Here is a 20323-nt window from a genome sequence, read left to right on the forward strand (position 1 = left end):
AATATCTGGTAGTGTCCCTGATAGTTCGATATTATGCCCTGAAATATTTCAGTGCACAGTTTGGGAATTTCAGTTCTGCATTATGCAACCTGCTCATGGCTGTGTCACTCAGTAAATGTTTCCTTTAAGAAAAAAAAAAAAAAAACAACCTTATTACTCTCTTATATAAAACACATATAGATTGAAGGAATACATGGTGTTAATTCTCATTTATATGGAAAGGTAGTACTTAAAATTAAGCAGTCATCTTTTTAGAAATCTATGGCCTTTGTGAAAAATGTAATTAATATGACAAGTGAACCTTTTGTTTTTGCAAAATTATTCTGAAAGTGTTATTCATGTAAATAAAATCATGGATATTTGAAAACTGTCCTTTTATAACATTGTGATATATTTTTCTTGAGAACTTTAGTGAAAATTTTATTATCTGATTAATTTGATTTTCAGGATTCTTTGGAAAAAAATGTTGCTTCACCCAAACTTCTTTATAATTACATGTGTCATAGTTGTTAGAATGTGAGTGGGTCTGAATTCTGACTTTTTCTCTAACCAGTCTAAGGCAAAACTGATCATAGGTAGCTAGTGTTCCTGTCAGTGATTAGTTTAGGGTGATTGGTAACCCTGTGGCTAATTAGATACAATGGGAAAGTCAGGGGTGGGGAAAGGTTTCCTCACTGATATTAAACACTGCATACTGCTATATTGCCGTTGTGTCTTAGTGTGATGTTCTGAACTTTGCTAGCTTGTTCAGTGACCATGAGTAGAGAAGTAGTTGAGGACAAAGCTAGGAGACTCAGCACAGCGTAGCAGAAGGAGTCCTTGAGGACCATGTTGAATTAAACAGTCCTTGAACAAGTCTGCCTTGTCTCTCTGTTTATATATGTGTTAAATACTCTTAGCTGATAAAGTTATTTCTATTCCTTAACTGTAGATGCTATTCAAACTGAAGCAAAAAACTCAGGACCCTTGGGGGATTGCAGTATAAGTAATCAAATGTGTTTTGAAAAACATAAGTGATTCTGTTCTCATCTTCCTTCTAATCCTTTCCCCCCCATTGAGAACTTTTGGAATAAGTTATGAAACTGAATTAAAGGATTTGGTGAATGATGGTTTATATGGAGAGGCCAAGGAAAAAAGAGGTGTCTAGATGACTTCCATGTTTTAGGCTTAGGTAAGTGGGTAGATGGTGCTGTCATTCTAGATAAAAAGCACTATATAACTCAAAGAACAACTTGTTTTGTACATAATGTGAGGTATCTGGGACTATCTGGAAAGTGATACCAGAAAGTTGGTAGGCATATAGTCCTGGAGTTCAAAGATATGTCCAAAGTATAAGATGAAGAGTAGTTGTAGTTTTGAAACCCTAGGTATAGATAAGGTGCAGATACTCCTTAATGAGTAGGGAAGAGAAAAATATGGAACTTCAGAGAACACTAGTATTTCAATATAGAGTAGGAGTCGAAGTGGTTGAGGAGGAAAAAAAAATGATTACTGATATCCACTATGAAAAATCTCATTTCATGTTAGTTTTTCTTTTTTTTTTTCCCCAGAGAAATTCTGATACCTTTGTAGTTATGGAACTTACTGTTTTTTTTTAAAAAGGCGAATTCTTTCTGAAATGCTTGTATTACTTGATCAATTTGTAATGTTAAATGGTAACCTCATAGAATAAAAAGCTAGCACTATCAGTTAATTCTCTTCTCTTTTATAAGATTGACATAGGACCAAGAAATATATAAATTTTCATTAGTCCTTGTCTACAGTCATTAATATGATAATAGATGTCTTGTTTTTAAGATTTAAACAGACATTTATTATTGCTGCTTGTATTTTACTATGCATATTTTTGTATTCTGTTCTATTCCTCTTGTTATTTCTGTTTTTATCATTTGATATGTGTTAGCTGATATGTTCTTTTATATAAGAATAATATATTCAGGAGAGTTAGGACTTCTGGAACTTCTAAATAAGGAAATTGGCTAAGGAAATCTTTTTTAAAAAATGAAAGCCTGTAGAAACAGGAAACTGATAACTTCTAGAAAGCATTGCCTTAAACCTTTCATGTAATCTGTGAATGCAAATCTAGAATTGTGTGTGCATGCATATGTGTCATATTAAAAACTGTGTGGTGGAAGTATCAGCCATTTATGAGCATTTTCCCCAATAAATGTAGAAATAAAATTTTCAATTAGCGCTATTGCTAAAAGCGTTGAAAAAACTGTTTGAATATTTATTCCTCCCTCCAACTCTCTTTCTTTTCTTTTACAACTTCAGTTTGAATAGCACCTGTAATTAAGGAAGAAAACCGAGCCCTGGGAGCTAGGTAGGACTTCCAGCTATTGATCTGTGTAAACCCTGCTTATACTGTCAGGGGAGAAACAGTCAACTGCTGAGCTGCTTTGTCACTGACATAAGCTGAGAGAGGATTTTTTTGTCTATACTGTTTATACACTAGTCTATAGACCTGCTGGCTGGTTGAATTTTAAAGAGTGCGGAGGTTTAAAGACTTGTCCCCTGAGGGATGCTTCTGCCAGTTGGGAAGCGAGCTGAGGCTGTTTTGCAGAAGTGTGTGCATGTGTGTTGCTTTTGGAAAAAAGGAGGGGGGTGGTGTGAAAGACTGAGCAACTAACTGAGAAGCTTCCTTCTTAATTTGAGTCTTAACATTGATGTGACATATATGACTAATTTGGATATATTTATAGGTGGACACTGGATTTAGACTATTATAGAAATTACATATGCAGTTTTGTAGGAGGATATCTGAATAATGTTCATGTCTGTAGTAAATTGAATGGCTTCACTTGATACAGCACAAGTTAAAGATTAAGCAACAGTCAAGTAAAAATAAACTATTCTTATTTGTGATGAACTATTTTTTAGTAATTTACTTCTAGTTTGGTGACTCCTGTAATTAAATTTAACAATATATTATCAGTAGTAAAATAGCTTTCTCCAGATATGGGGCCTGTGCTCTTGCATTTAAAGGTCCATGCTCATAAGGAAGCCTGGGTACAATGCTCTTAAGGGTAGAAGTGTGCTGTTTTTTTTTTACACCAGGCTTTTCCTTTTTGCTTCCGTGAGTTAAGGCTTTTGGAGCTTTCTTAGATCTTGATATAGGAATTCTACAATGTTTTATTATTGTTATTCTATTGCAGTGTACACTTTGAGAGAATTCAAGACATTCTACTCAGCACTATATTTATATGTTGGGTTTAAAAATTTGATATTGATGATTTCACAAGGTATTAGTTTTATTGCTGAAGAGGTGGTTGTTAAAGTATTTTTATTGGGGATGATGAAGATATTTGCTTTTCTCCCCATTTTTAATAGGAAATAGCCTCATACATCTTTGCTTTGTTTTCTAAAATCACCAGGGCTTTGAATTTGTATGATATTGTCTTCAATTCTGAAGTTTACCTTTTGAGTCAGTTAATTTGAAGTAAATTTTCAGATCTAGTGAGATTTATTCTTTCTTTCTTTCTTTCTTTCTTTCTTTCTTTCTTTCTTTCTTTCTTTCTTTCTTTCTTTCTTTCTTTCTACCTGACAATGTTTTGCATTCTGTTCATAATTGTTAAAACTTGTGATTTCTGAAATTTTTAAAAATTATTTTTAGTACAAAATCATTGAAGGTTTCAAAATCAGATTATTTCTATGCTACATAAAACATTGATTTTAATATGAAGCAATTTTTAAATTAAAGTGCCCAGAATGTATGTTATAGTTTAATGTAAAGGTTTGCTTTTAGATATACATTCATTATTTAAGATAAAACTTAGTTCCAAGTGTTATGATTTTTTTTCTATAGAAAATTTTTTCATTGTTAAACCATTTGAGTATGGGACATGTAGAATTGTAACACCTCTCAGTGATTCATTCAGCTGCCAACTTCATTCCCTTTTCTCTGCCTGCATTTTAATTGAAACAACATTTATATTTTTGAGCCAGGATCTGTCAGAAGTCCCTATGGCTAGTCTGTGGTACAAGTAGCAGCAGACGTAGCTTACCCATATGGTGCGGTGCTTCCTGTAAAATCCATATGGCCTTGTTGAAGGGAATCCCAGCGGGATGTGAAGGGTGTTAATACCCTTCAGGCCAGGACTTTCCCTCCTGGGGCTTCTGTGGCATTGTCAGTGCAATCTGCCAAAGCACAAACTTAATTCCTTTTTAATAATCAATTATTTTAGTCTAGGAACCTGTGCTATTTTTCTTCAGGGGGGAAAAAAAACCCAGCAAACTTTTTCTCCCCCTAGAAAATGTCTCAGCATTTTAACTGCACCTTTAAAAAACATTCTAAAGCTTCTTGTTTCTTCTTTTAATTTGCATTTGTAGGAAGTACTACAGAGCGTGCCAAAGTTCTGTTTCCCCTTTGACGTTGAAAGGTACAGTATGAGCCACTATTTAAAATAATTTTATCTCATCTTAGGGCATACTTTAAAATGATTTCATGTGCTTTTTTTTGATAAAATGAAACATGTTTTCATTGTTTCTAGAGAAACAGTGGAGACTAGAAATTCAAAGTTAAATAATATTGGAACGAAGAAGATTATTGTATCTTTTACTTTCTCCATTGTGGTGAGTTAGGAGAAATCTTAAAGCAGTATTGCCAATAGGTTGTATTTCTTCCATTTATTCTTCAGGTATACATTGTAAGCACTAGCAGAATAAAAGAAATGTTCCCTGATCAGAGCCTTTGAATTGTGTCTTTTCAAATTAAGTGTATATGTTCTCATTTCTATCTCACTTCATCCTAATTGAAAAGACCATCTGTATGATGTTGTAATACTCATGGCTAGTTGTCTCCCAAGTGTAGCTTCATAGAAACAGTACAATGTTATGGAAGACTCCAAAAACTTTTCTAGCAGTTTTTGAAATCTTTTGTTTGTATTTTACTGAACAAATATTGAATGAACTACTTGTATGTAGTGGGAATTTAATAGAGTTATATCCCTTTGAGCATGATAACAGATCATTTATTGTTTTATATGTGCCTTTCACACCCTATTATCAGTTTTATTAAGTGTGTGATGTGAAAAGATTTAAGAAAAATTTATTTAAGGAAAATATTTTGCTAAGGATGAGTGAGACTGAAATTTTACTATATTAAAGATAAAGCCCTTCTGATGATGGGATAATTGATAATAATAAGTATTATTGATGAATGCCACTCCTTGTTTTACCTCACACCTGGGGACTCAGTTGTCCTCCCTCACTTCCCCAAAGTTAAAATTTTCAAATCAATAGGAAGAATGAAAAAAAAGGAAGAAAAGTTGTGAAAGGATATCATAAATTTTGAGCACTAGAGGACACATTAGTCAGCGGAAGTTTTATTTGAAGAATATAAGTTTAATAAAATTGCCCACTTTAATGTATGTTTCTTAAATATCCAGCACTTGAAATTCAGGATTTTCTGACAAAATAGTTTATAGTATTGGTCCATTGGTAATCATTTATTTTCTCTTCTACAATCACTATGGCTGTTTTAGAACCAAAGTTAAGGAATAATGGATTTTTAAATTTTGGGACAGAGCATCAAATGTTCAATTAGTCTTGTAATGTTAAGGTTATATTTAGTATCTGAAAGTATATTCATATATTTTAGTAGTAAGGATTTTATCTAATGGTTTATACTGTTACTTAAACCCCAGTGTAACACATATTATAGTGTTATGATAGTAATTAGCTAAAATTATTTACAGCTTAGCAGTATGCTCCTTTGGAGACGCCATATTCTTATTTTTTACCTGAAAATTTATTCCTTGGTACATTGATAGCTCTAAAACACTGTTTGTTATGATAGTTTATTGGTTGAGAATGTTAACAAAAGAAGCAATTTTTAAAGAGTGGGTGGTGGTTGCCCTTAGATTTTGGAACAGTGTGATTTGCTATATAAGCAATTAATATTGGATAAAGCAGACTGGGAAAATAGAGTTGAGCACAAGAACTCAGTCATCACATGTAGCTTCTTCTACAGTTTTAGCAACAGTTATTTCATAATTTACAAATATTTTCTGAGGACTTCTAGTTTATGACAAGTTAGAACAAATTGTCTTATGATTTCCTGGTAAGGGATTAGCATATGCTCAATTTGTTCAGTCTATGAGGTATTACAATTTATCTTGATGTTTGACTCATGAGTGAGTTTACACATTTCACACTCATTCTAGTTTTAGAAGACAGTTCCAGCTTTAAGAACCAACTGATGGGAGATATGAAAAATTGTGCTCTATATGTGTAATAAGAATTGTAACACATTCTACTCTCATATATAAATTTAAAAAAATAATAAAAAACCCAACTGATGGGATAGATGAAACCAATGCCACATATAGATATATTCTTGCCTTTGTCTTTCTTTTGGAAAATAAAAATACTGGGCTTACTGTTTCATACTTTTACTATATTTTAGGGTATCCCAAAATCAAGTTGGACAGCACTTTACCTTTGTACTGACAGACATTGAAAGTAAACAAAGATTTGGGTTCTGCAGACTCACATCAGGAGGCAAAATTTGTTTATGCATCCTTAGGTAAGTAATTGTAGTAGAAAAATTGATTGCAGGATAGACTGTGTTATTCTTTATTTTGTTACGCCAAAGCAAAAACAGTAAACCTCTTGTTTTTCTTAACTCTTTTTTTTCTAAATCTGAATAAGTGGAACAATAATTTTTCTTACTTCCTACATACAAAATCAGTTATGTGTAAAGATTTACCAGTACCATAGTCGAATTTTTCTTCAAAGACATTTACTTTTTTAAACATAAGGTTTTGTGGATTTATTTTTAAAAATTAAATATTAAGATATGAGTTCAAATAATATGTGAGTTTCACATATTAAAGAGGATACAATAAATTCAAGTAAACTAATGTGTGCCCTTTTCTGTCATTGAACCACAACTTCAGAGTATTTGAGATGAATTGCTGTTTTAAAGCAAAGGTTGCAAAATTGTGATGGAGCAGAAGTTAAAGGTTTTTGTTCGGCCACTGGGTGTTTTAAAAATTTTAAAAGATGTTGTTAACCTTATAAATTTTAGGATGCTTTGTATAAAATTTATATTTCTAATTCCTTTTGAGAAATGGGAATATCTGCTAATTATGGTCCTTTACTCCCCAATGGCAGCAATAAGCTGAAACTACATGTCAGATTTTTTAGTTCTGTAATTATCTTGCTAGTTTTCATAGTTCTTACCTGTTCTGTCTCAATAACTTTCCTGATGGGCCTAGAGTTAGTAGGTAGACTGTGTCTCTGGCCTGTGGACCTCAAATCTGAGTTGCTGGCTATTGAGGAGGAGGGGTTTTAAAGGCAAGCATTCCTGCAGTGTGTCCTCATGAATCAGAAATAAATTTGCATGTAGCATTTAAATTTAGTAAAGCCATCATTACTTCAGAATATTTACATAAAATATAAACTATGACTATTTGTTAAATGACTGTAACATGAGTACAGTCTCCATATCTGCATTCCAGTTTTCATTCATTTGTAGGAACAGATTCTAAAACACAGTAGTCAATTTTTTTTTTTTTTGTGGTTCTCAAACTGTGTATGCAAAGAATACCTGAATGTTGAAGTATTCTTTAAGTATTAGGAGAAGTGTTATCTCCAAAAAAAATTGTTTACATAAATACAATAAAATATCAAAAGTTAAATCGTATTTGTCAATCAAGGTAACCTGTCATATAAGCATTGTTCATTATTTTATCTTTTATTAAAATTATTCCTTTTATATGTGATGGCTTTTTTAGGTCATTTGACTGCTTTTTGGTAGATGTGAAATATATCTAAAAGCTCTATGAAAATAATCACAGAGAAAAATTTAAAATTGTGAAAATTCTATTCTCCTCCTTATTTTTCTTTGTAAATTAGGAAAATATTTCCTGTTTGACATTTTAATGGCATATCTTAATCTGTCTGAAAGTTAGCATCCTTTGAGAACAGTTATTTAGAGTAGTCAGATAATAATTTAGTTTTAACAGTAAACAGGGAATTCAACTATAGTAGAATTAAGCAAATTATTCAGAAAGTTGTTGTGGATGGGTAAATATCTATCTATAAGTAGTCAGCATTGTCTCTTGGAAAATAATTTTGGCAAATCTCTTTAAGTGCCATATAGCTAGAGGACTAATAGTGTTCTTGGTTTTGGTTTGTCTACCTGGTTGGATCATCCTCTACCACTTTATAATTGTTGAAAGGAATGATGAAACTATAAATATACTAGAAAAAATACTGCTGACTTTAAAAATATTACTGTGATGGTGAGAGCTTTTATGTACCTAACATGGATTGCTGAAACCTGAAAAATTGGTGCAGTTGCCCATGTGATGATGATGAATATTTTTGTTTGGTGACAAATATAATAAGGACACTTTAAATATAAGTAATAAACTGGTAGAAATAAATTTATAACCATTATAACATGGGTTTAATAGTCATAATATATTAAATACTTAAAAATTAATAAGAAAAAGAAATCAGTAGAGAAATAAGTATCTGAATAACTCAGAGTAAATGTGAGTAGTACACTTATGAATGCTGCTTAGCCATACTGAAAGTAAAAAAAGAGCATATTTAGATCAACAGAATTGAAAAAATATATTCTTAATAAGCTTGAGTGAACATACATCTTATGTGCTAATTAGTTGGATCTTGTCATTCCACAATACTTGTATACTTCAAAACGTGATATTTAGGGGCTGGGATGTGGCACAAGCAGTAGCGCGCTTCCGGGCATGTGTGCGGCCCAGGTTCGATCCTCAGTACCAGGTACAAAGATGTTGTGTCCGCCGAAAACTAAAAAACAAATATTAAAAAAAAATTCTCCCCGCCCTCTTTCTCTTTCTATCACTCTCTCTCTCTCTTTTTTTTAAAAAAAAACATGATATTTACATGATTAACACATATCATTTATATACAATTTAAATAATAATAAAAATAAAACATTTGATGACCACATTGATGAATATTCTTCAACAGAACTTGACTAAGTACTTTATGGTGCATTTCCCAGCCTCCATTCTATGCCAGAATTCTTTATGCTACCTCCAAAAGCACAGAGAGTTTTGACATACTCCCACTGTTGGCAGTAGTGCCTGGCATATATGACTGCTTAGTAGATATAATAGATACTTGTAGAACAAATGAGTGAATGGCTTAATACAAGGAATGTTATTTAATTGCTAGGCAAAATTAAACACAAATATACATCCTGACTTGGAGAAATGTTCATGAACATTTATTGGAGATTGATTGCAAAATGATGAAAATTTTCAAAGTAATGTTTATGAGACTGTATGTTCTATGTTTATAAAGAACATATCGTATGTGTGTATTTGAATATGTATTTTAAGAAGTAGCTAATCTATGACAAATTATAGTATATTAGTCTATGAGTGCATATTCTTATCAAGAAGTCTAGAAGGATACCTTCTTCCTTGTTTATTAAACACTTTAGAATTTATCTTTTTTTGCAATATGAAAAAATCATTTCAATTGTTTTTTTCTGAAAATCTGAGCTTCCAACATTTTACAGATAATAAACTATAAGTATGAAACTATAGATAATATGTTAAAAATTATCTTTTTTAAAAATCATCTTTTCCCTGATAAAATAACTATCTTATTAATGTATTTCAGTATAGTCAGTAAGTTGATCATGGCAGTGTAACAGAATTAAAATGGGAAGGGGGAGATTTTTCCTATACTCCAGAAATGTGAAGATGTGAAAGAATAACCTTGGAAAGAAAAAACTATTGCTGATGTTGTGACTATGACAATCTTAGAGTCAGATATTAGTGCTTTTCTGTAATTTCAATGTAAAACATACAGTATATTTTATGAGATAGTTAGATAAATGCTAATATAAAATACTAAATTTTATTTCCTATTTTCCCCCTTTTAACAATGCTCATTTGACAGTATGCTTAAGATGTATTACAAAAGAGTTTGTTTAACACACACACACACACACACACACGATATATCAAACCAAAATATAGAATAAGTAGTAAATTTTTAGAAGGAATAGGGGAAGACAGATATTACGGAAATACAGTAATATCTTATAAACTACTCAGAATTATTTTGGGGAAGACCCCCTTATAGACCAGTTTTCTTTATAACAGGCTATGTTGCTTCCAGTGGTATATGAAAGAAGATCAACTATGTTGCTCTTCTGAGAATTTACTAGTGGCTAGTCAAAGCCTCAGAGTAATGTTTGCAGTTTTGTAGGACTGTCTTGAACTCATGTATTAACTCATGTAGTTAATAGGGCTAAAATTTATTGAAGATTTTGACAAAATACTTATGTAAGGAAGTTACATAAATATTTTTAACTAGGTTTTTTGATAAAAACATGTTATATTTTATCATGAAAACTAAGAAGATTCAGAGAAGGTTAAAAAAGAAAATAAGTCATACATTTGTGCCACATAATCAATACTTACATTTGGTATTTAGTTCTAGTCTTATTGCCATAAGACTTGTTAATGTACATTTACAGACTTTTATACAGTAAATCAAACTAAATAATTAACTGTAGTCTTTATTCATAATTACTAAAATACATGAATGTATCTAAAGTAATCCATAAATCCAGAAAGTTCCAGTGACTTTTATAATATCATCCATTAGTGCAGAGAATTTTTCACACTAATCTGACATTTGGTTGTGTTTCTCTTTTGTTTCCTTAGAGGGTGAAATTTCACACACGTTTTCTTCCTTCTGATTACAGGTTATTTTTAATCAGTTACTTATATCTTTACTTGAAGTATGACTTTTGAATGTTAACATTTAATACCTTGTCCTTGAAGCTGTCATTTGGTACAGTATTAATGCATTTATATTGAATCATACTGCATCTTTAAGTATTATATTGTGAGAGACATTGGTTTGATTATTCATTTATTATTATTCATACTCATTAGCAAATGAATTAAGATTCTTGGGTAGAATTAATTGTTGTTTTTCTTGTCGTTTCTACAATAACATGAACTCTGAATTTTTCTGTTGTTATCAAATATGTCTCCCCCATATTCTCATTTATGTTGTTACCCCATAATGTGTAAATTTGTGTTTCAGTGATCTAAAAATTTTAAAAGAAAAATATTTATAAATGACTCTTGAGATTTTGTTGATATTGAACAGTTAGAAATGTTTTAGGACCTTTAAAGTAGTTATAATAAAATAATACATCCATCTACCTATCTACCTACCTACCTATATAAGGAATTTTAAGATACTTTATTGCAAAGTAAAATAAACCACTGCAAATTGATAGAAAATTTTCATTAGCTCAAGCAGAAAACAACTTTGATGGTTGACTCTTTGAATAGCAGGGACTCTTAAATTAATGATAATTTTCCTGATGACAGTGAATTAGCAGCATCATGCAGTGTTTGTTTGCTGTAGCCACATTCTCTGCTAAGTGACTTATATGCATTATTTTAAAAATAATTCTTGGAGTTTAAATTAGAAATTTATATCCAATACATTAAAGCTACTTTTCTCCTGGATCATGCTATTATGAGATTTAAAATAATTTAGATTTATGTTCAAGTTCTAAGTGGGATAATTTGTACACAGTGCCATAAAAAAACCATGTACTCTTTTCCTCCTAGACATACACTATTATAAAACTTAGAAGTTAGTATTTTTTTAAATTGTACTCATTTTGTTCACATTTTAGAAGAAAAATTAGAATTTAGACCTTTGTAATATAAAAGTTGATATTTAATTTTGAGCCACTGTAATATGCTTTAATTATTTTTCTGACATATTAATAATTTAAATCTTACCATTATTTTTATTTAGAATTGTTTTTAATAGGCTAGCAAAAATGCAAGAAATAACTTTTTTTCTTAATTTGATTAACATAATTTTATGACTATAAAATTGTTGCCAAGGGTTCAAAATGAAATACTCTTAATAAGGAAGACAGATTTATGTTCAGGGCCTTTGTAGTTCCCCTTGTCCCCTTTAACTCATACCAAACTCCAAGCTTTCACACTCTTCCTTTGGGCAAATCCCTTAGAAGCAGAATGTTTCAATTTTACACATTTTGTGTCAATTTTCCAGACAGAAAAACAGCCTCTAGACATTAGACGTTTTTCTACGGAAAGGCAGTTTCCTTAGTTTTATTTGATTACTATAAGTTAGGTTCCTGCTGATCACTCAGACCGTTAGTGGTTGGTTACCTGACTATTTGACAAAAAACATTTCCTTTCCTTTATTTAACCTTTGACTTTGGAATGTAAAAGTTTTATCAGCTCTATGGTGGGAGTCCTCCTGTGCCACAAAATGGACTCTCTCTTTCTCTCTCTCTCTCTCTCTCTCTCTCTCTCTCTCTCTCTCTCTCACACACACACACACACACACTCATAAATACATACACCACAGGCACACACAAAACCATATCTATCTTTTGTTGTAAGTCTTAAAGAAAATTAATAATCTTACAATTAAACTTTAAATTCCTCCTGTCTTTTGTTTTAAAATAATTAGTTTTAATGTATTTGTTTTTCATTTTGTATATATTTGCAATACTATGAAAGTCACATTGACTATTAAAGAAATTACATGATCTGTTTTTAAATATTTAGTCTTTACAGTATGTTGAGTAATTTTTTTAACTTCTAGGATTTTTAGGTTGATTGTGAAAAACAGACTTTGAATATCTTTGGATGTATAAGATTTAATGAAAAATATTAATGATAATCAGTTTAAGAGCTAATAGATTAGTTAAAATTATTTCTTTGATCATATATTATTTGAGAATTTCCTCAGAAACCACAAAAATAAAGGTATGGAAATAACATTTCTTAACTCTCGCAATGTAAGTTTATAATTTACAGTATTCATTTTCTGTATATGTGTGTGTTATATTCAGATCAAAAGTTTTGGGCATAGTTTCCTTTTTAAAAAAGGATGTTATTTTTCTCCACATATTTTGATTTAAAGTGTGAAATGGAATCTACTCAAAGTATTGGCATTATTATACTACTTTATGTACCCTGGACTGTTTTCTTGTTAGTAAGGAAATTGAACAGTAGGATTTTTTGTTGAGTGGTTACTTTGTATCAGGCATTGTGAATTCAGTTATACCTGCAAGGACCAGGTTGGTGACTCAAATGAGAAAAGTAGGTTAGGTTCCTAACTATGGACGTAAGTTTGGTGATCTGAATAACATACGACACATATAAAGACAGAAGTCAATATTCAGCTTTAGGCATTTGTAACAGAGTGAAAAATGAGTGTCTAGTATTGCCAGTTCTTTGATTTTTATAGGAACAGAAATTGAGATTTTGAAGTGAATTATCTGAGATTTAGAAATTGACAACTTACTCAATTAAACAACAGCCACTACTCCAGGACTGTGATGATCACACAGAATATGGCCATGGGCTGGCTGGTTGCAGCCTGCAGATAGCCAGTTTTTAATCTGTGTTGTAGATGCTTGCATATTTGCAATGGAAAATGTTCTTGCTTTCTTGATGCTTCAGGAACATGTGGCTGGGTTTCGGATTAATTTCACTTTAATATAAGTTATGCTTTTATTGAAAGCTGTGAATGATGTATACTCTTTCAAAGGAGATAATATCACTGAGAACCAGTGTATGTGCATAAAGAGCACATTGTCTGGGACTACACTGTGTTCTTTATAGTGATACTATGTACTGGCATATCAGGACATGCTTAAACAGAAGTTTGATTCTGTCTTACTCTTTCACAAATTATGTGTACAGAAAAATGCTGGCTAGCTAATGCAGTTATGAATCTTGTGATGAGGTCTAAGCATTCGAGTGTTAAATAAATTTAAGTTATTTGGGAAGGCATCTTCTACCTTGTTTTAGACTGTTTTTTCCCCCCAAACTTTTTAGCTACAGCAGTGAAAACAAAAGCAGTATAAAAATTTAAATTGGTTTAGTTACCAAAACATTAGAAGAAAAAGCCAAATTAAATAAATCCGAGACATTAGCACATCTAAACAAATGAGAGTTTAAAAATATAAAGGAAATGCTCTGAACATTAATAGAGATACACAAATTTAGGAATTATGAGTTAGCTGGTTTAAGATTATACCATAATTAGTCCAGTTTATTTAGCCATGTAAAAAACATTCAGTCATTGGACATATTTATTCAAGGACTGGATATTTATTTTAGAAATACTTGTCTACATTGGATGATGAGCTGGATGCAGGTTGACTAGAACTCCAATCCCAAGATTGCCATTTGGCATCCTTGTAATTGTGGTTAAGTTGCTTTGTATTATTTTAGTCAAATAATAGATATTAAAGTAGTAGTATAAGAATTAGACAAGGTAACACAGAAATATCACACTGTTATACTATTTTTTTTCAGAATTTTATTCCCTTTCAACTATTTGAACACATAAATTCTGTGATTCTTAGCTTCTGCCTCTATACCCAGATGGATATATAACTGACTATTGAGTAATACACCCTAAATAGAAATAATAAAGCATATTGGGGTTAGGAAAGATGATTGTGAAAAATATCCCATAAAGGTAAAGCTGGTTTTTAAATAGTCTGATTTTTAGATGAAATCATAGTATGGTGCCAGGACGAAATTCAGCAAAAGTATTCTTAGACATTTATAAAACAATAATAATTATACAGCTATAGAAGGCCTAGCGTGAGAATTTAAAAATGTTTAAAAGTAAAACTAAATATGGATATTTTAAATATTTTTTATTATCTGGATTTATCACTTTGAAAAACAAGTAAATAAATAATCCTACACATAAATTATATTTTTCTGTATAAATTAGTTGCTTAATGAAAAATTGAGCTCTAATTAAGCTTCATATATTGAAAGGAAATTATAACAAATGAAAAATAAGTATGTAGATGAGAAAACCAGAACATTTAAAAGAACATTAAGGTATATGGTCTAGAGAGAAAAAAATCATCTTACTTTTTAATAGCTTATATTATGGGATCTATATTATATTTTTCCCTTTTATAGTGGACTAAGAAAAAAGAATAAGGTTAAACAAAGTTTCACACTATTTACATAAGATGAAAAATGACAATGTAAGATATGTAACTGCCTAAAATTAATAAATTCTTTTTCTAAAACTCATTGAGAACAGGATAGGAACAAACTGACTGATTCTTGAGTATATTAGAATTAGAGCTTGTCTTATTTAAATGTATAGGTATGAAATATATGACATTGAAATTTTCTTGAACTAGTCACTTCTTCAGGCCAATAAAAGTTGAAATGTGAATATGAAATGAATTTAAATGAAAGAATTACATTCTAACAGTATAGTATGTCTTGATAGGATAGCTCCATTAAATTATTTCTTTCAGAAACTAGTGTACTCATTTGCATTTTATTGAGTTGATAACTTAATAATATTTAGGGTTTTTTAATAAATGAAAGATATAATACAGTAGGACTTAAAGACTTGAATAATATGAAAATTGCAGTTGTCAATACTAATTTCTGATTTTCAGATTCCCCAAAAGCTTTCACAGATTTGTCACATCCCTTTCCAAATTTTTTCAGATTCTCACACAAAGCTGTCAGCATGCTTGTTGCAAACACCTATTCCAGCATTTCTTTAGGAAGCTTTTGTTTTCATTTCAGTCTGGAGTGGTTGCTTTCTAGGCTTTTGGACAATTCTTATCCTTGGACTTCTCTATACTCCCATGGTCTTGGAGTTCTTGTTTTCTGTATCTTCCTGCATTCTTCCCTCTTAATTGCCCTTATTTTGTTGAGGATGGCTTAGGAGAATTTTTGAGTCCTTACACAATTGAGAATGGTATTATTCTATGGTCATACTTTGCAGATAGTTTCTCTGAACATGAAATTTAACTTCGTATTTTGAAGACATTGCTTTTGAGAGGTACAGTGATAGTTTCAACGTGACTCCTTTGTATGTTACCTGTTTTGTGTCACTGGGAACTCTTAGTCACTTTTCTATCCCTCTTCTTTAATTTCATGGTGATGCTCTGGTTTGGCTCATTTGTTGTGCTATTCAGTCACCCTTTTAATCAGGAAACTTGGATCTGAAGTTCTACGAAATTTTTCATTCATTTTCAAGAAAGAAACTTTCACTTCTTCCCTTTTTTTCTTTTTTTTTTTTTAATAGCTGCTACTTGCCAACTACATGATATATGAGACTAATAATGCCCTGATGTTTTAACATTATTATCTATCTGTCTCTTTATTCTAGTTTCTGGGAGATTTTCTTATGGTACTTTCTACCTTCCCATTGATTTAAAATTCTTGCGCTTTTAGTACTTCCAACAAGAATTCTATTTTTGTTCTATAATAATTTCTTCCTCCATTTCTTTTTAATTTAAATCTAGTTTTGTTTAATAAGATATTGTTCTTTATTCTGCCCCTAAGGATATTAGGGAAAGTTTTGACATTCTCTTCTGCTGTTTTCATAGTCTATATTTATTTGGAGATCCTTTTATATTTGTTCATTACAAAAATGCATTTGTGTCTGTATTTCTTCAAGTATTGGGTGGTGGGACTGTTCATTTACATTCAAGAAGATGGTAGTAAAGTGAATTGGAAATATACTATGTGCAGAGGTGGGTTTAACATCTACTGTCTTGCTGGTTTTTAAGTTTCCCTTGTACGTATCAATTCATACCCTTTTTACTCATTTATTGCTATTTTAACAGTATTTCCAAATGGCACAGATAAATGCATTATTAAGTTTGTTAGTTTTAACAAGTTGTATAAATATATTTAAACATTATTGGCACTTTCTATGTTTTTAGTTACTATTTGTAATTATCTTAAAGAATTTTGTATTATTCTGCTGAGTAAAAGTACTATAGTTTGCCTAACTGTTCCTCTTTTGTTATGACTTTAGGTTATTCATGGTTCAAAAAGCATCATTCATCATCACTAGGAAAGCAAATATTCTATGAGGAAATTCTAATAGAATACTGTTTGTCTAAGCTTAGTTCATTGATTATTTTATCTTTAATATGCTTTATGCATGTTCTCTTCTCTGACCATTGTTTGGTAGAAGTATAAGAGTGTTTTCTCTTTAAAAGTAGCTTACTATACTAATGCTTTGAAGAAAAAAAATGGGTATTTGTTAATTCATAATTAACAAAACTGTTGTGATTTACTATTTTTCCATATGGAAATGAAACATGGTAATAAATGTTAAATTAATAACTTTGGACCAATTTTAAATATACTAGTATTTTTATTTGTTAATAATAATATAGATTTTATTGCATACAGATGATTTTTGGATTTAGTATTTAACTTTCATAAAAAATTTCAGTTTGATCTAGTAAAATGAATTAGAATGACTTAAAGTCATTTTTGATTTTGGTATCTAAAAACAATTATTACTTTTTGAAATTTTTAAATTAGTCTTTCTGATATTTGTATTAATATTTATTTTGAAATTTATCATCCTACTTAAACATCATTTCTGAAGAACTGAGTAAACATATAATTCTATTATTTTTTCTTTGTAGTAATATTTAAAAAGAAATATAGTTATGTGATGCATAATAATGTGAAGGTCAATGGCAGACCACCCGTACAATGGTGATCCCATAAGATTGGGACAGTAGTGACATTGAAGCCATCTTGCTTGTGTAAGGACAAGCAAGTATAAGTACATTCTGTGGTGCTCACATAAGGAAATTGCCTAAGGTCACATATCTCAGAATGTATTTCTGTAATTAAATGACACATGACTGTAATTATATATTATTTTTAAGGCTTTTTAACATTAGTTTTTATATAATATTATCTTTACAATGGTTAATTTTTTATCCTGTGATTTTAGTTATTACTATGAACTAGGATTAATTTTAGATGCTGTTGATATTTAAAAAAGTATGTAATGGGCAATTTTTCAAATAGATCTTTGATTTGTGATTTGTTTTATGAGAACCAGTAGTGGATAATGTGTAAAATTTTTCTGAAGCAGTAAAGAGAACAGAATGTAGGTATAGTTCTTTTCTGTTCTTTAGGATCAGTCTGCTCAAAACATTATAAATTTAATGATTATTTAATCTGCCTTTTTCTGATTATAAATTTTAAATATTTATGTGGACGTGTATATACAAATGCACATTTAAAATAATTTGTTTTGTCATAGTTACTTGCCATGGTTTGAAGTATATTACAAGCTTCTAAATACTCTGGCAGATTACTTGGCTAAGGAACTGGTAAGCTATATTTTTTATTTTATTTTTATTGTGTTAAAATATACATAACATAAAATGTTATCATTTTAACCATTGTAAGTATATAGTTTTGTGGCATTAAATATATCCACATTATTCTACATCCATCAATTTCTAGACATCTCTAGAAGTTTTTATATTGACAATCTGAAACTTAATACCCATTAGACTTTAACTACCCATTTCCTTCTATCCTCTTTCCTGAAAATGACCATTGTACTATATCTGCCACTATGATTCTATGTACTTCATGTAAGTGGAATCACACAATATTTATCCTTATATTCAAGATACCCATGTTGTTCCATGCATCAGAATTTCCTTTCTTCTTAAAGACTGAAGGTGGCTTTCCATTATATCTATATATGCTGAAGTCTGTTATTTTATTCAACTGTTGGTGGACACAGATTGTATCTGCCTTTTGGCTTTGCTTTTATGAAGACAGTTGTACAAATACACATCTTTCAATCTTATACTCAGTTTTTCTTGGTGTATACCTAGAGGGGTTAATGCTGGGTAATCCAGTAATTCTGTATTTCAGTTTTTGAGGAACCATCCTACCATTTTCCACAGTGGCTACATCATTTAACATTCCTACTAGTAATGTACTAGAGTAATTTTGATTGTATTTGCTTTATTTCATTTATTAATTGATTTTTTTCTGTTCCAGGAAAATGATTTGAATGAAACGCTCAAATCACTCTATAACCACCCAGTACCAAAGGCAAACACTCCCGTCACTTTGAGTGTGGTAAGTAATCACTAAATGCTTTAAGAAATCTTAGCAGTTTCTCATTTAAGAACAATGTTACTTTAAAAAATTATTTACCATGTCACCCATGCTTCTGCTTCTGGAGAAGCTTTAGCGATAGGACTAAGATTAGTAGGTGATAATTTTGAGTCTTTTGATGAGCTATAATTGTCATAACTTGATATATTTGAGTTGTGTATTTTAGTAGTTATTAAACTGAAGCACTAAAAAATATTTTGAACTGAAAATAACTGTGAGGTTGTGATGATCTGATGAACTGAATGGTTGTGATGATCATTCATACTTCAGGTGAAAGTCATGTATAAATAAAGGAGTACATACAAAATGTGTGTGTGTATATGTGTAGATAAAATCACTAGTCCCCTAAAATGAAAACAATTGTTAATAAGAATAGAAAATGACATTGCCACAAATGACATGCAGGATGAAAATACTGGATGAAGAGTTCTTGTTCTTTCCTTAGTCTGAAATATGTCTTCTGATATAATCACAAAATAATGTAAGTATCATTAGAGTTTGTCAAAACAGCAAGCCTGTTTACTATTGAAACTTTTTAATGAACTGTGCCATCTATATCTAAAAATAGACTAAAAACAAAGTTCATGGTAGTAAAATGTGGATATTTTCATTAATATTCTCCATTACTTTGGCATGTGAAACTGAAGGTTGAATTTTATTTATATTGATTTGTTTCTTTCACAATGATAGTAAACTTCCATATTAACAAACAAGAAAAAATTTTACCAGGCAAGAAAAATTGCTAGGATAAGTAACTTGAAATATAGATAGTAATAGGTATTTTGTGTTTTTGCAAGATAAGGAAATCATTATTATTATTATTCTTTCTTTGGTAACAACTTTCTCCTTGCCTGATAAAATTATATTTATACTATAATTTAATAGTAGTTTTTTTCTTACTTAACTCCATTCTTTACATTTTCACTGTCATACCCTCATTCAGGTGTTAAGCACTTCAGATTGTCCTTAGTCTAGAATCTTTCCTTCCCGTTCTTTCTTCAAATTAAACCACCTTAAACCTTGTAAAGTCCACTAATGAAAAACAACTCCTCATTTTATATACAGAATTTGTTTGAACTTTTGGCCAGGCTTTCTGGACCATCCAATTCCTAATTTTACTCTAACTTTTCATGTTCTGTATCACAATTTTTTTTTAAATCAGTCCCTACAGTGGTCACATTGTTTAGCCCAGTTTCTTGAATGAACGTCTTGCTTTCCTTTTGCACTGAATCTTATTTATAGACTGTCTATATTTAGACTAGCTCAGTTCCCACCTTTGTGAAGCTCTTGCCACACACCTCAACGTGTTCTTTCTTTCCTGTGATCTCTGCTGCCTT

At 30.7% G+C, this 20323-nt stretch overlaps 1 protein-coding gene across 5 annotated transcripts in view; it reads left to right on the plus strand.

Annotated features, from left to right (window-relative positions):
* Positions 1-20323, plus strand: part of Dennd1b (DENN domain containing 1B) — a 274353-nt gene that overhangs the window by 108720 nt on the left and 145310 nt on the right. For all 5 annotated transcript variants that reach the window (XM_058586056.1, XM_058586068.1, XM_058586061.1 and 2 more), the window contains exons 4-7: positions 4330-4379; positions 6407-6526; positions 18109-18178; positions 18867-18947. In XM_058586056.1, the coding sequence (XP_058442039.1) occupies positions 4330-4379; positions 6407-6526; positions 18109-18178; positions 18867-18947 (321 nt within the window). The remainder of the gene's footprint in view (positions 1-4329; positions 4380-6406; positions 6527-18108; positions 18179-18866; positions 18948-20323) is intronic.

Source organism: Marmota monax, unplaced genomic scaffold (genome assembly GCF_021218885.2).
Source record: "Marmota monax isolate L192 unplaced genomic scaffold, Marmota_monax_Labrador192_F-V1.1 WCK01_AAM20220418_F8-fsc00099, whole genome shotgun sequence".
Classification (NCBI taxonomy): Eukaryota; Metazoa; Chordata; class Mammalia; order Rodentia; family Sciuridae; genus Marmota; species Marmota monax.